At 37.7% G+C, this 18231-nt stretch overlaps 2 protein-coding genes across 4 annotated transcripts in view; one reads left to right on the forward strand and one right to left on the reverse strand.

Annotated features, from left to right (window-relative positions):
• Positions 1 to 6099: 6099 nt before the first annotated feature.
• On the reverse strand, positions 6100 to 8939 carry LOC119693830. Its single transcript, XM_048625381.1, has 3 exons — positions 8540 to 8939; positions 7619 to 7927; positions 6100 to 6985 (listed from the first exon to the last, which is right to left on the reverse strand). The coding sequence occupies exons 1-3, from the start codon at positions 8586 to 8588 to the stop codon at positions 6969 to 6971; spliced, it is 375 nt and encodes a 124-aa protein (XP_048481338.1). The 5' UTR covers positions 8589 to 8939; the 3' UTR covers positions 6100 to 6968.
• Positions 8940 to 17655: 8716 nt separating this feature from the next.
• Positions 17656 to 18231, forward strand: part of LOC105388187 (U8-agatoxin-Ao1a) — a 55205-nt gene continuing 54629 nt past the window's right edge. For 2 of the 3 annotated variants that reach the window (XM_048625337.1, XM_048625338.1), the window contains exon 1: positions 17656 to 17754. The gene's annotated coding sequence lies outside the window, so the exon portion shown is untranslated. The remainder of the gene's footprint in view (positions 17755 to 18231) is intronic. The other variant, XM_038120364.2, reaches the window with a different exon arrangement.

The raw sequence follows: 18231 nt of genomic DNA on the forward strand, positions 1-18231 counted from the left end.
GCGGGTTGGCTGGATGATCGATGGTATTTTGTTGAGTGTTTGCTCAAAAATTCATTCACAATGATGATCCTTGTGAGAAAGAAGCGATATCGTGGTAAAAAATCTTTTCTCGATTTTTTTTCCACAAATCTGGACTTTTTCGTCGAATTTGCTGTATTAAATTCTACATAACCCGCAAATAATATTATTTGCCTACCGTTTGACTTTATTGCAAGAATTCCGAGTGCACAACACCACGATAGTCAAAGAAAACAGTCAACATGACTTTACCGAGTACTAAACACAGCCTTTAAAAAAATGTTGTGATGATTGGATAATTCGTTGGGGTATGTGTCTCGTTTCTGAAGGAGCATACTTTAAAGGTGATAACATGAATTTGGATGAATAACAATCATTTATGGTTTTATTGATCTAATCCCGATACTTTTTACAAAGAGTAGTATATGCATGTGTTTTTTTATATTATTATATAAACATCTCTTTATAATAGTTTAAAAAAATAGCTTGCGGCCCGCGACACCATGACTTAAACGTGTTTGTGGCCCTTATATAAAAAAGGTTGAGTACCAATGGTCTAGGATGTAGATTATAACATTGTGATATTATGATAAAAGAGGAGAGAAAATCCTGTTGATACTCGAGGCTGGTTGAGAAAAGCCAAGGACAGAGTGTTGTTGCTTCTTGAGTGAGGTTCTGGGTCTATATCCAACAGTGGATGACTCGCAAATTTCCAAAACTTTTACAACAGAAGTTGTTTAGAATGAGCTCTGTATTTATCTTAGTCTGGTTTAATGGCACTTTTAAAACTAGCCAAAAAATGTATTGTAATAAAATGAATAAATAACATTAAAAACAAATTAACTCTACATTTTGTTGTATTAATGGACAAAAAAATACATTTCTTTGCCAGTCAGTGGAAGCGAATAACAACGGTGAATAAAACGATTCAATTCTCATGCCACACCTCAAAGTGTTCAATAAAGCCATTCTTAGAAAGAAAACATAGCCCTTTACCGCACCCACAGCAATAAACATATTTTTCTCTTTGAATAAACAAAAAGAGTATTTATGGCAGATAAATAAGAACCACAGGATCTATTCACTACCTATACATAGAGGTATTATGAGATGTTATAACTTCTGCCCCTTCCCTTCTGCGGAATCCCTTGAAATCAGACACAATAGAAATCTATTGTCGTCTTCGTCAGGCGCGATGTCGCAACTTCGGGACGCAAAAGGTTAAAACTTGAAGGTTTCCTCTCGTAGCTACATTCCATACCTTTGAAGCTAGCTTCAATTTATGTAAAAATAGATAATTCCCAGTGCACCAGAGTTTTACAACTGAAAAAGGAGTGAAATATCGCAACTAAAGAAATTCACAGTTCACATCACGCTCTGTTTTCCATTTTATTTACTCTTTCCTCACAGCTGAGATGAGTTTTTATGTAAATTGCTGCGACATTGTTATTTAAAAGGCGTTTTCTCCTTTTAAGTGCACCAGTTTTAAAATCCTTTTAGAGCTCTAAAAGGTCCACTCGCCGTTTGAAACATGAGGTTTATTTACGACGCAGCAATATGTTACATTTTATCGGCTATGTATTCTGAAATTTTATCATTAACTTAGTGGGTAAAAGTTTTAAAGTTTTGGAGCAGCTAATGTTTTTACTTACCAACTTTGAATTTTCTTGATGGTTTATTAGTGAAGTTATTATTTTATTTGGACAGTTGGACTGTATATCCATAGGTCGCTGGTTCAAATCCGGCTCGCAGGACCAATGTTTGATTCATGGACTGTGGGTTTGGCTGGCTGGTCTTCTTGATTAAAAACCAAAGTTTCACAGCGAGACAGTATTTTATTTTATCAAAACAACAAGAGCACCGTAGAGCAGTTTTATTGTAACAGCATATGATACGGAAGTGACCATAAACATTAATTAAAAATAAACTTGGATTTATAAGGGCCGCTGCTGCGCTAACCGCGTCCCTATCGCGTTGTGTCTCTCATTCGATTGATTTTTGTTGAACTTGAGTAGCCCTCCTAGTAACATGACATATACTTATTTGGCCAAAAGTGAACCTTAGGACAGGAGGGAAACAATGAATAAGATGGGAAGTTAAGACAACTACCCACGGAATGAGAATTTACGGCTGCGCTTTTTTTGTTAGAGTTAGGGTTAGAGTGTGTTAGTCAACATCGTGCCGGCAAGAGGCTATCGCTCGTCATTGTATACAACTTTTGTTCTAAGAAACAAAAACGCGAATATTTTCTTTTTGGCACTCTGAAGGACAAATAAATAACTACCTTTTTCAATAGTCAGATAAGTATTATCTGAGGAATAAATTTGTTCCTGTCACATCTGAATGTTTGTAATTTTAATTGGTAGATAGTAATTTAAATTTTGGGCAAGTATATAATTTGTGATTGGTACACTTACAGTATAAGCACTCCATTGTAGAATTGGTTGTTGTTGCCAGAGTCACCTTACTCTTTGCTATGCTTGCCGGCTGCCGTTTCCCAGATGTGGCTGTCTCACTGTGAAAAAAAAAAAAAAAAAAAAAAAAAAAAAAAAAAAAAAAAAAAAAAAACAATGTATATTGCGTGGACTGTAGATTTGGCTGGCTGGTCTTCTTCATTAAAACCAAAGTTTCACAATGAGACAGTATTTTATTTTATCACAACACAAGAGCACCGTACAGCAGTTATATTGTAACAGTATAGGATACGGAAGTAACCATAAACAATAAATTAAAAATATACCTGTGTTGCCATCAACATATTGCCGCCCAAGAAAGAGCAAACGATAAATTAACTCAAGAGATAACATTTGTATGACCAAATAAAGTGCAATCATGCTTAAACACTTATACCTAACATAGTTTACATAGTATTTACTTAGGCATTTTTTGTACATTAGATATTATGTCAACTCTAACTTGAAAGATACCTATCGAACAACAAGTTATGAAAATAAAGTTTATATAAACAAAGCTGACCGTTTTTAATTTATGTATTTACCTAACCAACATATTTTATGAATACCTACTATAACCATATAGAAGAGTACTTAAGTATATAATAGTAAATCTAACTATAACGATTATGCACCTAAATGTAACTAATTTCAACAGTAAACACACATGTAAGGCATATACTTTAATTTAACAAAATATTATTTAACTGCATCTTAAATGCTAATCAAGTATGTAAGTATATAACAGCATTTTACTAAATCTTAATCAGTAGTAAAACTTTATATAAGGTAAGCACACATTTAACTATAGTAACGTTTATCTAGCAATTAAGGTTGCAATTCTTTACATTATACAAACAACTTAACTAATTTTTAACTATAAGTACCTATTCATAACAACAATAGACATAGTCTTAGTAGTATCAATGACATACAATGAAACAATCTTAAATCTATAAAAAAATATCTATTTATAATCATTTTTCAATAGGTAAAACGCTTATGCTCTGCAATGACCTAGTATACAATTTACCATCAGCTGTTTTTAACTGAAAGGCTCTGACCTTGCCATCATTTCCAGGGAATACTTTCACGACCCGTGCCATGGGCCACACCAAAGGTGGAGAATTGGGCTCTCTCATAAGAACTAGTGAACCTTCAGTTACATTAGGCATAGATTGACACCACTTACTTCTATTTTGCAAAGTATTTAAATAGTACTTATACCAAGCCTTCCAAAACCTTTGTTGCAACTGTGTACATTGTTGCCAGAAGCTTAGCCTATTGTTCCTAGTTTCAGAATTATCTACCTCGGGATACATAGTTAGAGACGTGCCTATAAGGAAATGCCCCGGAGTCAGGTAGCAGTAATCATTTATATCCTCAGAGAGGGGCAAAATAGGGCGTGAATTTAGCACAGCCTCTATCTGACATAATACAGTATTTAACTGTTCATAAGTTAATGCAGCATCTAACACAATGCGCTTTAAATGATATTTCATGCTTTTCACAGCGGCTTCTGCAAGCCCAGCGAACACCGGTGCATAGCTAGGTGTGAAATGAAACTTTATGCCTTCTTTGGCAGTATATGCTTGCAGAAGTCCCTGATGATCAGCAGAACTATTAAGTTTGTACAGTTCCACCAGCTGGTTCCTTGCTCCTCGAAAACAACCACCATTATCACAGAATACCTCGCTGGGCAGGCCTCGTCTACTTGAAAATCGTTTAAAGGCTGCAAGGAACGCCTCAGTAGTGAGATCAGAGGTCAATTCCAAATGAATTGCCTTCGTGACAAAACACACGAATATACATACATAACCTTTGCTAATAATAGCTTTTCTAACACGCGAATTTTTTACTTTGACAGGCCCAGCGAAGTCAATGCCTATTTTCTGGAATGGTCTGCATGGTGTGACTCGCTGAGGAGGCAAGGATCCCATTAGCTGCTTCGCTGCACAAGCTTTGAGCCTAAAACAAACCAAACATTTATGAGTTACCTTTTTTACTTGTCGCATTCCATTTATTAACCAATATTTTTGATTTAAGTTAGCAAGAAGCGATTTAGGCCCGGCATGTAATAACCTTTTATGCTCACTTTGTATAATAAGTTCAGTTATTCGTGAATTTTGAGCTAAGATGATAGGATGTTTTTGTGATAGCGGTATGTCCGAGTTATCAAGTCGCCCCCCTACTCTGATCAAGCCGTCTTTATCTAAGAAAGGATGTAGAGATTTCAATGGTCCTCGCACGCAGTTGCCCTTTCGCAATGAGTTTATTTCATCATAGAAATAAATAGATTGCTCATGCTTTATTATTAAATGCAACGCATGTTGTAACTCATCAGGAGTTAGTGTTTTATCATGAATTTTTGTACCGCTCTTCAAGTTATTACAAAACCTAAGGATATAAGCTATCACCCTAGTCATTTTATCTATATCTGAATATTTATTTAAAATTTCAGATAATATGTCCTGTTCGATACCTGTAGTAAGTACCACTTTAGCAGGCAGTGGTGTGGTCTTGGATTTCTTCATCTCTGGCAAACTGACAGGCAGATCTAAGTCTTTACTTTCAAATTTGTACTCTGATTGCAGGAACTCTGGCCCCTCCCACCAGAGGGCGCTGTTCGGAAGCTCCTGAGGACTTATACCTCGACTTATGAGATCAGCAGGGTTAGCTGTGGATGGCACATATAGCCAGGGCCACTTATTAGTTTTCTGCTGTATTACCCCTACTCTGTTCGATACATAAGCTTGTAGTTTAGTTGTTTCAGTTTGAATCCAAGCCAAAGTTATTTTAGAATCAGTGAATAAGTACACATCATCAATTTTTACATTTTCATGCAAAGTGTTATACACTCTCTCCATTAAAGTGGACAAAAGCAAGGCAGCATTTAGCTCTAACCTAGGTATGGTTAGGGGGTTCGCGCGTGGGTTAACTCGCGACTTTGAACAGAGTAGGTATAATTTAGCCTTACCTGTTTTGTCGACCACACGATGATAAATGCAGCACCCGTATCCCGTCGTACTAGACGCATCAGCAAAACCTATTAGTTGCTCAGTTACTGCTGTGTTCGTTGGAATGTACCTATTTATATTGATAGGCTGCATAGCCGCTAGACTCCTAACAAATTGAAGCCACTCATCAGCTAGCTCAGCTGGAATACGTTCATCCCAAGCAGTATTATTAGACCAAATCCTTGATATTATACTTTTAGCTTTTATAACTATTGGACCCGCAAAACCTAAGGGATCATAGAATTTAGATATGTAGCTAAGCACTTCCCTCTTCGTTATGACCTCCTCATTGAAAGGCACTGGGCTGTTTATTATAAAACAGTCCTTCTGTACATCAAGATTAAGCCCCAAAGCCTTCATACTATAGTTACCTTTCTGAAGTTCAAGCTGACTAAATTGCTGCTCAGCCTCCGGTATGTCAGCCAATATAGAGGGTGTGTTAGAAGCCCATTTATGCAAACTAAAGCTCCCATAACTTAACATTTCACACAACTGCCGTTTTGCTTCAATTAATTGGTTTAAATCCGAACATGAATATATAATGTCATCAACATACGTACAATTTTTTATTATAAAAGCTGCTAGAGGCAGGTCATGCTCGTGGGTTTTTGCAAGCTCAAATAAACAGCGCGTCGCTAAATAGCTTGAAGATTTCATACCATAACTGACGGTATCAAGACGAATACACCGTATAGCCTGACTAGAGTTATCGCGCCACAGAATGTTCTGAAGTGAAGTGTGCTCCGGGTTTACCAGTATATTGCGGAACATTTTTTTAATGTCAGAGCTCAAAGTGTATTCCCCATATCTATACAATAGCACAATGTCAAACAATTCTTTTTGCACTGTAGGTCCATTGAGTAAAATATCATTTAAAGATATTTTTTTATTTGTTTTCATACTACAATCAAATACAACCCTCATGGGCGTACTTTTACTATTTTCGTTTATTACCGAATGATGCGGCACAAAATAAATTGGATCCTCATTGAAATTGTATGAGTTAATATCTACATAGTGCCCATGCCCCAGGGCTACATAGTCATCAATAAACTTTTGATAATTTGTAAGCAAATTGATGTTCTTTTGCAGTCTTTTTTCTAGACTGAGAAACCTGTGTAATGCTAGGTCAAATGAGTTGCCTAGAGTTTCATTAATGTTGCCGGTTTCTATTTTCAAAGGTAAGTCAACAGTAAACTTGTTATTTTCAAGCTTTACTGAGCTTACAAATAATTTTTCTGCCAACTCTTGCTCTGAATCCCGCTCTTTTAGTAACTCCGGAACACTCTCCACTTCCCAAAGCTTTTTTATATTGTCACTTACATCTGATTCACATTTAGCACAAAAAAGAGATACAACCTGATCCTTTATAATGGTATCTGTTAATGCTCCGGCGATGACATGGCCAAACTTAGTGTTGATGATGCTTGGAGATGAAGATGGTAGCTGATGGTTGGTTGAAGGTGAGCGTTGGGCCTCCTCAAGCTGCAGCAACACCTGGAAAAATACACCAGCACCAATTAGCAGAGATTAGATGATTGAATGACGGGTCAGCCAAGGTGATACCAGCGGGAATGTTCAAGTTTTTTAAGTCTACTGGTGACTGTGGTAATTTGCATGTGATCTTTTCCACCACATGACAGTCCACCAGGGTACTAAAGTTAGTTGTCAATGAATGAACTTGCAATGGTAAACAATAGCTGACTTTATTATTACTCCCAGTTACTCCGATGAGGTTTAGATTGTTTTGCTTGGGTGTAAAGCCCAAGACCTCAACGGCTCTTGCTGTAATGAGTGACACCTGTGAACCGGAGTCAAGGATACATTTTATATGAACTTCCTGTCCATTTTTCGCAAATACTTTGACCCGTGCTGTTGGGATTAATATATCATTTGCAGAGTCTCCAGAAAGGAGAACTACTGACCCTGGGCCACTTTCTTCGTCGAGGTGGAGCAGTGTGTTATGATTTTTCTTGCATTGCCCACACCTAAAGTGGAATTTACATTTGCCAGGATGTATATTTAAACATGTGTTACATAGGTTATTTTTTCTTGCAAATGACACTCTGTCTTGGGTAGATAGTAATTTAAATTTTGGGCAAGTATATAATTTGTGATTGGTACACTTACAGTATAAGCACTCCATTGTAGAATTGGTTGTTGTTGCCAGAGTCACCTTACTCTTTGCTATGCTTGCCGGCTGCCGTTTCCCAGATGTGGCTGTCTCGCTGTGATCGGTGTTCTCCAAAGCAAGAGCTCGCCTCTCCAGATAGGAGAGGAAATCTTGAACTGTTGGGTCATTCTCCAGGTTTCTCTCCAGCTGATATGACCTCCAGCTGTATGTGTCTAACTTACGCTGCAGAATACCCAGTAAAAACGGGTCTTTGTCATCGACATTCACCTGTAGGTTGGTGAGAGCGCTCATAGTCTGGTTCACTACTGAAACAAAAGCCCTTAAATCGTTAGCGCCTGCATACTTGGGCAACTTTTCCAAGTCTAACAGGGTGTTAACATGCTCGTTTACTATCTGATATTTGTTGTAAAACCTTTTGCTTAACAACTGCATGGCTTCCTCGTAACTCTCTGAGTTGAGTGGTAAATTTTTTACTAAGTCGAAAGGTTCACCCTGAAGGTAAGATCGCAGGTAGTATAATTTCTGTACATTGTCTAGGGATTTGTCATTATGAATGACTGACTTGAAAATCTCAATGAACGTTACGTATTCCGAGTATTTACCTGAAAAACTTGGAATGTTTATACTTGGTAACTTTGTCCTACTAGAAATGCTACTGGTACCTGACTCCGGGGTTTCACTAGCACTACTATGCGACTTAATGCTTTGGTTTAACACAGTTAAACAATGAAAATATTTATCCTCGACTTCACCAACATCCTCAGTGTCTGACAAGTCTAATGCCAAAATATCCTTATTAAGCTGATCATAATCAGCAAACGTGGTTGTTAACCTATCTCTTTTTGTAATGAGAGTTTCCACTTCACTTGACTTAAAATTTTCGCTATTTACAAATGAAAACAATCGCGTTACAATACCTTTTGCATAGCCTCTCTGGGCCTTTAGAGCTTTTAGTTGTTCCTCCATTATGATACACAGTTAAATTACACAATGTATCGTATTTGTTGCGACTCTAATGTTAGCTATTTACAATTACAGTTATTTACAGCTAAACTTTGCACTAGAAATCGAAAATTGAAAGCAAATTACAAATTATTGCAACCACCACGCCAAATAAAATAAGATGGCGAATTTGTTGACGTCGCATACGCCGTTCCGCTAGAGGGCGCAAGTTTCGCAAACGCAGCGCAGGCCTGCCAACCTAACTATTCTTACTTGACGTATGGTATGAACCAATGAGACTCGTCCGCTGCAGACTCGGAGTTCTTTGACGCGACGTGATTGGACGATGGTCGCTTCCCACGTCTCGCTGTTGATTCCGTCTTCGGTCTTCGCCGCTCGAGTGGGACGACTGGCACGATGCTATCTTCTTTCCCTTTCTCTCTTGCCGCGATATGAATTGGAATGGCGGGAATTGTTCTTGGTTTATTATTTTGATGCTATTTCTTATTTATTGCAACAACTTCTATCTTGAAGTTGTCGAGAAATATATCACTGTATGACGTTCGGATGATTTCGCAGATACTTGATAGCTTGATTTCGCAAGTATACTGATCCTCCCGCCTTTTTAGTTCTTGCTGCATGCACGCATTGCGGCTCCCGTGTGCAATTTTATCTCGCTGTCCTTTCGCACAGGAAACTCCGTCGGATCGTTATGGACCAATGTATATTGCGTGGACTGTAGATTTGGCTGGCTGGTCTTCTTCATTAAAACCAAAGTTTCACAATGAGACAGTATTTTATTTTATCACAACACAAGAGCACCGTACAGCAGTTATATTGTAACAGTATAGGATACGGAAGTAACCATAAACAATAAATTAAAAATATACCTGTGTTGCCATCAACAGTATTAGACAATGACAGCAACAATTTTATTCTTCAGATAACACTTATCCATACAGACTTAGGGCTGATTTTTCAATACCATTGAAAAATCAGCCCTAAATCTTCAAGTTTATTTTTACTTAAACATTTTTTAAATTTTTTGAAATCCATAAAACATAATTTTTCCAAAATCCGGTCTAAATGAAACGATATTAAACGTATCGGTTATCGCAATTACGAATCATTATAACTCCTAACGTGGGATCTTATGCCCACAACATAACCTTTCAAGCGATAACCCACGCTAACTCTACGCACATAAAATTGCATTATACGATTCTTTATTCGCACACACAAAGCAGCATTTCCTCGGACACATACAAAAGGACAAACACCCGTTGGGAATACACCAAGTGACACGGCCATGTGCTATTTTTCCAGGCAAATGCGAAGCGGAATATGTTTTTCTGGGCTTCAATTGCTGCTGGTTAATGTCGGAAAAATTATAAAATGTCTGTAAATTTTACAATAAAAAAAATATGTGGGGACGTCTCACACACGGCCATCCGACCCCAAGCTAAGCAGAGCCTATGTTATGGGTATCGGACAGCTGATTTATCTACACAAATACATAGATAGATACACATTAAATATAAATATCAACACCCAAGACCCCAGTACAAATATTTGTCTTTAAACAAATATCTGCCCCAGCCGGGAATCGAACCCGGGACCTTCGGCATAGCAGTCAGGGCCACTAACCACTACGCCATTCGACCGTCATTGAGATAGTGGGCCGGTCATATACGGGTATTCCGAAGATAAACAAGTTATAATAAGACAACAACCAAAGCGTAGTGAGAGGATTATGAGGAAGGCTAAGGATAGAGTGTTGTGGAGCTTTTTGGGTTAGGCTTGTCCGTATAGTCTTGTCCAACAGTGGACAACATTATAACATTAGATCTAAAAACAATACTAGCAGAAAGTGTTTTTATGTGTATTGTAGAGTTACAGTTTTATACAGATTTTTTATACAGAAGGCACTCAGAGTGTCTTGGACCAAACATTTAAACGAAATTAAATCTATTGCTGTCTTGCTCAGTCAGTATACTGTCAAAGCAATAGATTTTATTTCATTTAAATTTTTGATGCAATTCACCGTTAGACGATATAGTTACATAATATGCATAAGCACACATCTTATTATGTTATGTTATAATTACAGCTCCCCGTAACCATAACTATTACTGTACATAATGAGATGCTTAGAAGGATTATATCCAGTTCATTAGGCGGATTGTGCGTAATCTGAAGATTTCATGCGTAAGTGAAATGTTACGCTTCTCGTATTATAATACCATATAACTAGGTTATTACCGTAAAATTCACGATGACGCCTGGTTTTCTGATCTCGCCCACAAGCGGCAAAAACGTCACAGTCGTGTACCGACCACTAGCTGCACTTTCACTTGTAGATCCTGCGGGAGGCCTTGCCGCTGCCGTATCGGCTTATATAGTCACGAAAAATCGTGTTCCAGACACTAACTAAATCGTCTGTCATAGACGTACAACCCCACGATGATGATGATGACTTTTAAGGTGCGAATTGGCCGCAGACGATATGATGTTGCAAAAGAGGCAGGTCGCGACGTCACCAGTAGACTCCACTAATGGTGTATTCTGTATCTTTATGGGGATTCGTTCGGCGGGTAGCGACTTGACGCTCGACGACAAGTCCATATAAATACGTAGGAACAGTGCGAATTATACCTGTAATTTATGTATCAAATTACCTATTAACTTCAGCAGCTCGCATGACGCATACGCAAAATCCTATCCTAATCCTAACTAATATTATAAATGCGAAAGTAACTGTGTCTGTCTGCCTGTCAGTTACTCTCTCACGCCAAAACTACTAAACGGATTTAAATTAAATTTGGTATATATATGGTCTAGACCCTGAGAAAGAACATAGGCTACTTTTTATCCCGGAATTCCCACGGGAAAACTATTTAAGAGGGAAGTATATCACTTGCTCGTCCATGCAAAAAGAGAAAACGTTTACATCAACAATCTCCATGATTTTTTTGTATGTTATTGACACAAATAATAACTAGGTTTCTAAATTTTCTATAGATTTAAACTTAAAGGCACCTCAAATAACGTAATTTTTGTGATAAAAACTTTGTTGAATCAAAGCGTTTGTTGGACAATAACAATGTATTTTTTAAAAAGCGAAAGCTATAAACCTACAATATATTATGCTGAAGCGATTGCCATCAAAATCAAAGAGATTGGTTGATATTTAGTTAGTGTAAAACGTTTTCTCCCGAAACCTATTTTCATCAAGAAAAGTACCTATTATCAGTGGCGTGCTGCAGTGCATCTCTATCGCACCCGTACCCGGGGCATGAGAGTACAAGCGATAGAAAATGTATTCATAAATACCTATTTCGCTAGAATCGCGAAGGTATACGTGTCCTCTTAAGGCAAAGCGAAGCTCGCGGGAACAGCTAGTATGTAGTACATAAAATACAGGATAACCCCCTACTGTATCCAGCGAAACACATTCATCGAACGATTATGAATTTTAATACCTTCTAATAAGGACTGTGAAATCTGAAACACGTAAAGTGACGAGATAATGCCTCCAAGCGTTACTTTGATTGTTTATTAACAACTTTGTTTAATATTGTTTCACTCGTTTCGTTTTACTCTTCATGGATGAATCGGGCCTAATTACAGCCGTGGAGAATTTTAATAATAATATTTAGGCCCTGTTTCACAATGTCTGGTTAGTGGCTACCAGTGAGGTAAAATACATGCTTCTACAACTACTTTTTTATGTAAGTACCATTGTGTAAGTATCAGGGCCTCAAGTCTGCTAATGAATGGCGGCTCAATGCTGTGTCGTCTGAATAGTTTTCCGACTTTAGGTATCTGTTTTCTCTTGGTTAGTGAGTCTCAGTAGTGCAATATACAACACACAACACTTATTACTATTTTTAACGTTAGTTCTTTAAAAAATATGCAATAAATATTTACTAAAACGCAGATAATGAATACCTACAGAGGCTACAGAGCGAAACCCATACTGCCGACACACAACTGTGCCGCCATTCCTTAGCAGACTTGGGGCTCAGTACTATTGTTATGTACCAACTATATTAAAATCAAATCCCTAACGAGTTCAGTAAAAAAGCTTCGCGATTAAAAGCGTTGATGACCAAACATAAACTTTTCAATACTACTTATGGGTGGATTTCAACAAGTCCTAAAAAATCTTCATTTCCGTGGACTTTTTTATCTTAAGGTTTTTTATATCAGAAAAACGCTTTTATTAAAGTTTTTGTTAATGTTAGTGTTCTTACTAAATGGGTAGCAGATAAGTTAAAAACTTAACAAGATACGGATGATTAAAAATTTCGTGCCACGGCGATGAAACATGCGTTCACGGCAATGAAACAAGCGTCCACGGCAATGAAACAAAGGCCCACGGCAATGAAACAAACTTCCACGGCAATGAAAGAACTGTATACGATGGAAATGAAAGAATCAATCCACTGCAATTTTTAAAAAAGACTGTGAGGGAAACGCAAACTAAGACAGGCATGTATGGCAGAAATATTTGGATAGATATTGGAACGAAAGAAAGAACGACAGTATGTATAAAAAAATAAGAATATAGTATGGAATTCTCTAAGTAGCATTGTGGGGTCCGTATTGCGACGTATAAAACAAAATGTTTCATTTCACACTAATAACGTTTACAATATATAATAAACCTTACCTATAACATCTATATTTTTATTTATAAGGTATAATACCCAATATGTATACTGTTCATTTTATGTAAAATTCATAAAATATACTATAATATGACATATATTATCTGTGCTGAATTACACAACACCGGCAAAACACCTAGCACCAAAATATAAACATAGGCGTGTGCGGTTAGGTGCACATGTTGGTCAGCTAAGCGTCTCCCTACATAGCGCCAATAATAATAACGCAGTCAAAACTCCTTGCACCAAAACCTAAACATAGAGCGTCTCCCCATGTAGCCCTGCTTCGCTTTTGCTGAACATGTGCACTTAACCGCTCCTCCTCGCTTTTCTCGTTATCGCACCTATCTTTAGGTTGTGGTGCTAGAGGTTTTGATGGTGTTGTGTAATTTAACACACATTATGTGATATGATAGAATATTTTAATTGGTATAATAAAATGAAATGTACATGTTGTCATCATCAGCCTATAATCATCCAATGCTAGACATAGGCCTCTCCCAAGGAGCGCCACAACACTCGGTCCTCGGTCTTCCAAATCCAGCCACTACCGGCTGGTAACCTTAGTCCTCTGACGTATAACTTCTTTTCTGATACCATCCATTAGAGAAACCCCAAGCATAGCTCTCTCCATAGCACGCTGAGTGACTTTAAATCGGTGGACCAGTCCCACCATCAGTGTGTCCAGGTCTCTGCACCGGGTTCCCCTCATCTCGCCTAATCCTTATTATCCTAAACTCATTTCGCATAACTAGTAAGGTTTAAACTTTTTTGGTAGAATCATCACTTGGCATAAGACTCGTTTCGTCTAAAAGTCTTTTGGCACAAACTTGAAACATCTAAGTCTCGTTTGCTCAAATGGTTCGTATTGGTATAATCTTGTTTCTCCTAATATTATCTTACTATATTCAGTATGTTTTAAATGTACAAATTGTGGTATTTTTCTCCTACATCCCGAAAATCACGATATTGAATGATCAAAATATCGAAAGTGAATGACCATTATAATTATTACAATCGCCATTAAACCCGATGGGATCGAAACCTAAAGGTAGGTGCGACGACGAGCAAAGCGAGGAGGAGCATGTTAGGTGCACATGTTCGTCGAAAGCAAAGCGGAGCGCAGTGAAACGTTACCCACATAGCGGAAAATTAAATACCTAATGCAAGGCACCAGTTTGCGCTATATAGGGAGACGCGTCGTCAAAGTTAAAGCCAAATGAATATTAGTAGTTTTTATAAGCTATGCCATAGTATTGTTAGCCTATTTGAGATTTGACCATACCATTATTAGGCTAAATAAGATTATGCGAAATAACTTTTTACTAAACGAGATTTATGCCATACAATTTTCGGCGAAACGAGACTTTGACCAAACGTTACTATGCAATACGAGATTAGGCAAATAAATCTTAGGCCAAAAAAGGTAGAACCCTCTGCACCATATGTCATAACTGGCAGGGTGCAATGGTTGAAGACTGTCGGATGCGCCTTTCAGCCTCCTTGTCGAAGTTGCTTATGCCTAGCCGAATAGTCTGCCTCAGGTAGTCATATTATTGCACAACTTCGATAGTTGTCTCACGAACGATCACCGGCTCCGGTTTTATGTGAACATTCTACATGACTTTAGTCTTGCCCAAGTTCATACGGAGGTCTACACTCAAGCAGCATTAAGGCCACTTAGCATCCAGATGAGCTCCTGCAGAGATGTATGTTCTATTATATTCTATTCTACTATCTGTGGGAGGTGTAAGTACCTGCACCTGGCTCTCTCGAATGGGACCTTTGTGCAATGTGCATATCCCCAAGGTCTAAGCTGCTGCCTTTCTAAGCTTGGACCATTTCCCACCACGCTGGTCCACAGCGAGTTGGTGGGTTCACATATTACCTAGATGTGCTAAATCTATAGGTAGATATGCAGGGTTCTTCACGATGTTTTCCTTCACCGTAAGAGCGATGGTATACATTGTATTTAAATTCAAAGGAACACATTGGTACATGTCAGCGCCAGAATTCACACCCGCATTATTGGAGTGGAAAGCGGGCGCTTACCCGACTGAGCTACCTTCGGTCTTATTTATACATAACGTTCATTATAATTATGTTGTTATTGTTATTATTAATGTAATATTATATATTTCGTTTTTATACATCGCGATACGCACCCGTTTTAACGCACTGCAAAAAGAGGTAATTTGACTAGTTCTGTAGGTAATGTCAGTGATCGCTATTACCTGTATTACAGGTAAAAGATATGTTACTTTGCCTAATCATACATACCACGGCGATGAAAACATAAGTCACGGAAATGAATAACCTGGCCACGGAAATGAATAACATAACCACGGCAATGAATACAAATTATTTTACAAGACATGGCAATGAAATTTTTTTCATTGCCGTGGCTTTTTTTTCTTTGCCATAGCAAATATTGGCCACGGAAGCCACGGAAATGAAAGAATGGCGATGAAAATCAAGGCATTAAATATAAATAACTAAAAAAGTATTAACTATTCGAAGAAATAAACACTTTATAAGGTAAATATTTTCAAAAAGCTTTCTTTTGAATGCTTACTCTAGAAGACAAACTTAATTTTATAGAAGTTATATCTATCCACAGCAATGAAAGAAAAAATGTCCAGTCCCCAAAATTTTTATTGATTTTCACTATAGCGCAAAAACGCGGGCACCGATGTACCTCCTTCCACTTCGAGCAGTTAGGCGACACTTGTAAGAAACGATTAGCGCACTGAGGGGGGCACCCAAGTTCATAGGTAAAACAATAGCCTTGATCACGTTTAGGACACGGCAATGAACAGAAGTTTTGGGACACATGAATTTTCACTTACCGTTCGTTATATTCTTTATATATTTCAATAAATGTATTCCGTGACTATACTTTAACTATTAAAGTATCAAATGAAACTAAGTTTAACTATCAATACTCAATATTTTTTCATCAATGAAGAATAATACAAAACGTGGTAACGTGGGGACAGACACGGCAATGAAAGATTTGGGGGTTTAATATTTTTTTTTTAAATATCCATTAATCCTATTAATAAAATATTTAGTGCTACACATAGATAACTATTTCACTTAACCGGAAAAAAATATTAGAAAATTATAACTTGGTTCTTTAGTACCGATTTCATTGATGCCACGCAATTTTTGGCCGCGGGAAATTCACCCTTATGCGGTTTTTTTTCTATTAAAAAAATATATATATATTTACACGCTTTTTACTGTAGAAAATACTGTTGTGCGAATGAGGCCTAAGACTTCTTCGAAATAAGAAACCACAAAGTGCCCAACCCCCAACGCTATTCCAATGTAAAGTGGAAAGTCATACAGATAAAATCTCGATTATGTATATTGCCCTCAAATGGACCTGCCCCATTGTGAATAAGTCCACCCATACTCAATACCCAATATCGATACACTGAGAACCTTTTCTGCCCCGTATAGGACCCGTCACTCTTATTACTTTCCCCTTAGTGGCTACTTTCATCTAATTTCCAAGTTTCAAGGAAGGACGGGGCTAAAACTAGCGTAATTCTCAAACCGATGGCACCTAATAACATTTTGTTGACAGCCGCGAGAACCAAGAGACAGAGATGGGTTGCATTCAGTATGTATATAGAGCTGTTATGTAGTATTGAAATAAATGTATGTGCTCGTATATGGGTAACGAAGTAGGTATCCTTGAGGGTTAATTGGCCAGAGGATGAAAATGTCCATGACACAATGTCCATGTTACAACCGTATGTACACATAAAACTTTGATGGTCATGTGAATTTTTACTATGGAGAAGCAAAACAATTTCAATACTCAATCATTTTCAAAAGTCGTAGTGATTCACCCCTTTTCGGCTTAGTATTACTTACCACTATCGACAGACTGTATTGTGTCTAAAAATAAAAATTCTACCTTGGAACTTGCACTAGCAAAAAAAAGGCGAAGCAATGCACTTTTTAAAGCTACTATACGTTATATTTGCTTTAAAAAGTCATTGCTTCGCTCACTTATATTATTTATTTAAAATAGGTAGAAATATCGAAGCTAAGTAAAATAAATACTTAATTGCTCGCTAACAACTTTTACAAAAGACAGTCTTCAGGTGGCTACATTAGAATTCTGTCGCAAAAGTACTTATATTACCATGATCACAACCCATCACGTCCCCACTGATGGGGCTCGGGTCTCCTTCCAAGGAAGGGTTTAAGGCCTAGGTCCACCACGCTGACCCAGTGCGGGTTGGTGGACCCCAACACACCCCTTGTGCTGAGAGAGTTGCCGGATAAGTAGGCAACCCGACCGTCAGATGTTTTAAAGCTGCCTGAACGACCTATATTTTTATTTAAATATTATAAATTTATCAGCTCCAAAAACATCCGCCCACAGAACACAACCGCCCTTCAGTATAAACGGGAGCGCGCGCCCGCCTCGCGTCATTCGAGTTCTGTCTTGCGCCGCGAACGGACGCATTTCTCGCGACATCTCTGCTACCGCGTGCGTACGTAACATCTCTTATATTAATTGTTTTTTAATTTCAAAACTATTAGAGTTTTTCAGGTTTAATCATCGTAAAATATCGGTTTAAGATAACAGTTCATTTATCTTAAAATATTGGGTACTTAAATATTTTGTGCCGCAAGTTTTTTTATTGAAACCGGCACTTGTTTGGTCTATTCGATTTGGTGAGCGGTTTTGTTTTTTTTTCGGTCGCCTGTGATTGGATAGTGACGGTGGTTTTGTGTTCGGAGTGTTTCAGCGGCTTTTCTTCGGTGTTTGGTAAGATTAGATAAGGATGTTATTTGTGTAGCGGTGGAGAAGTGATCAGCTCAACTTTTGAGATCTTCGGGGTCTGTTTCTTACTGAATCGACCGTCTGGATTCTTTTCTTCGAGAGATTTGGCTATATGATCATCATTATTTCTACAAATATATATTTTATTTTCAAGGTTTTCGTCAGAGCTTTACATACTGAAAAA

Source organism: Plutella xylostella, chromosome 14 (genome assembly GCF_932276165.1).
Source record: "Plutella xylostella chromosome 14, ilPluXylo3.1, whole genome shotgun sequence".
Lineage (NCBI taxonomy): Eukaryota > Metazoa > Arthropoda > Insecta > Lepidoptera > Plutellidae > Plutella > Plutella xylostella.

Excerpts from the sequence above, each read along its gene's own strand:
- LOC119693830 (XM_048625381.1), bottom strand. The coding sequence starts at position 8,588 with ATGGAGGAACAACTAAAAGCTCTAAAGGCCCAGAGAGGCTATGCAAAA. Across the intron at positions 7,928-8,539 it reads CCAGAGAGGCTATGCAAAAG|TAGTGAACCAGACTATGAGC; the intron begins GTATTGTAACGC and ends CTTTTGTTTCAG.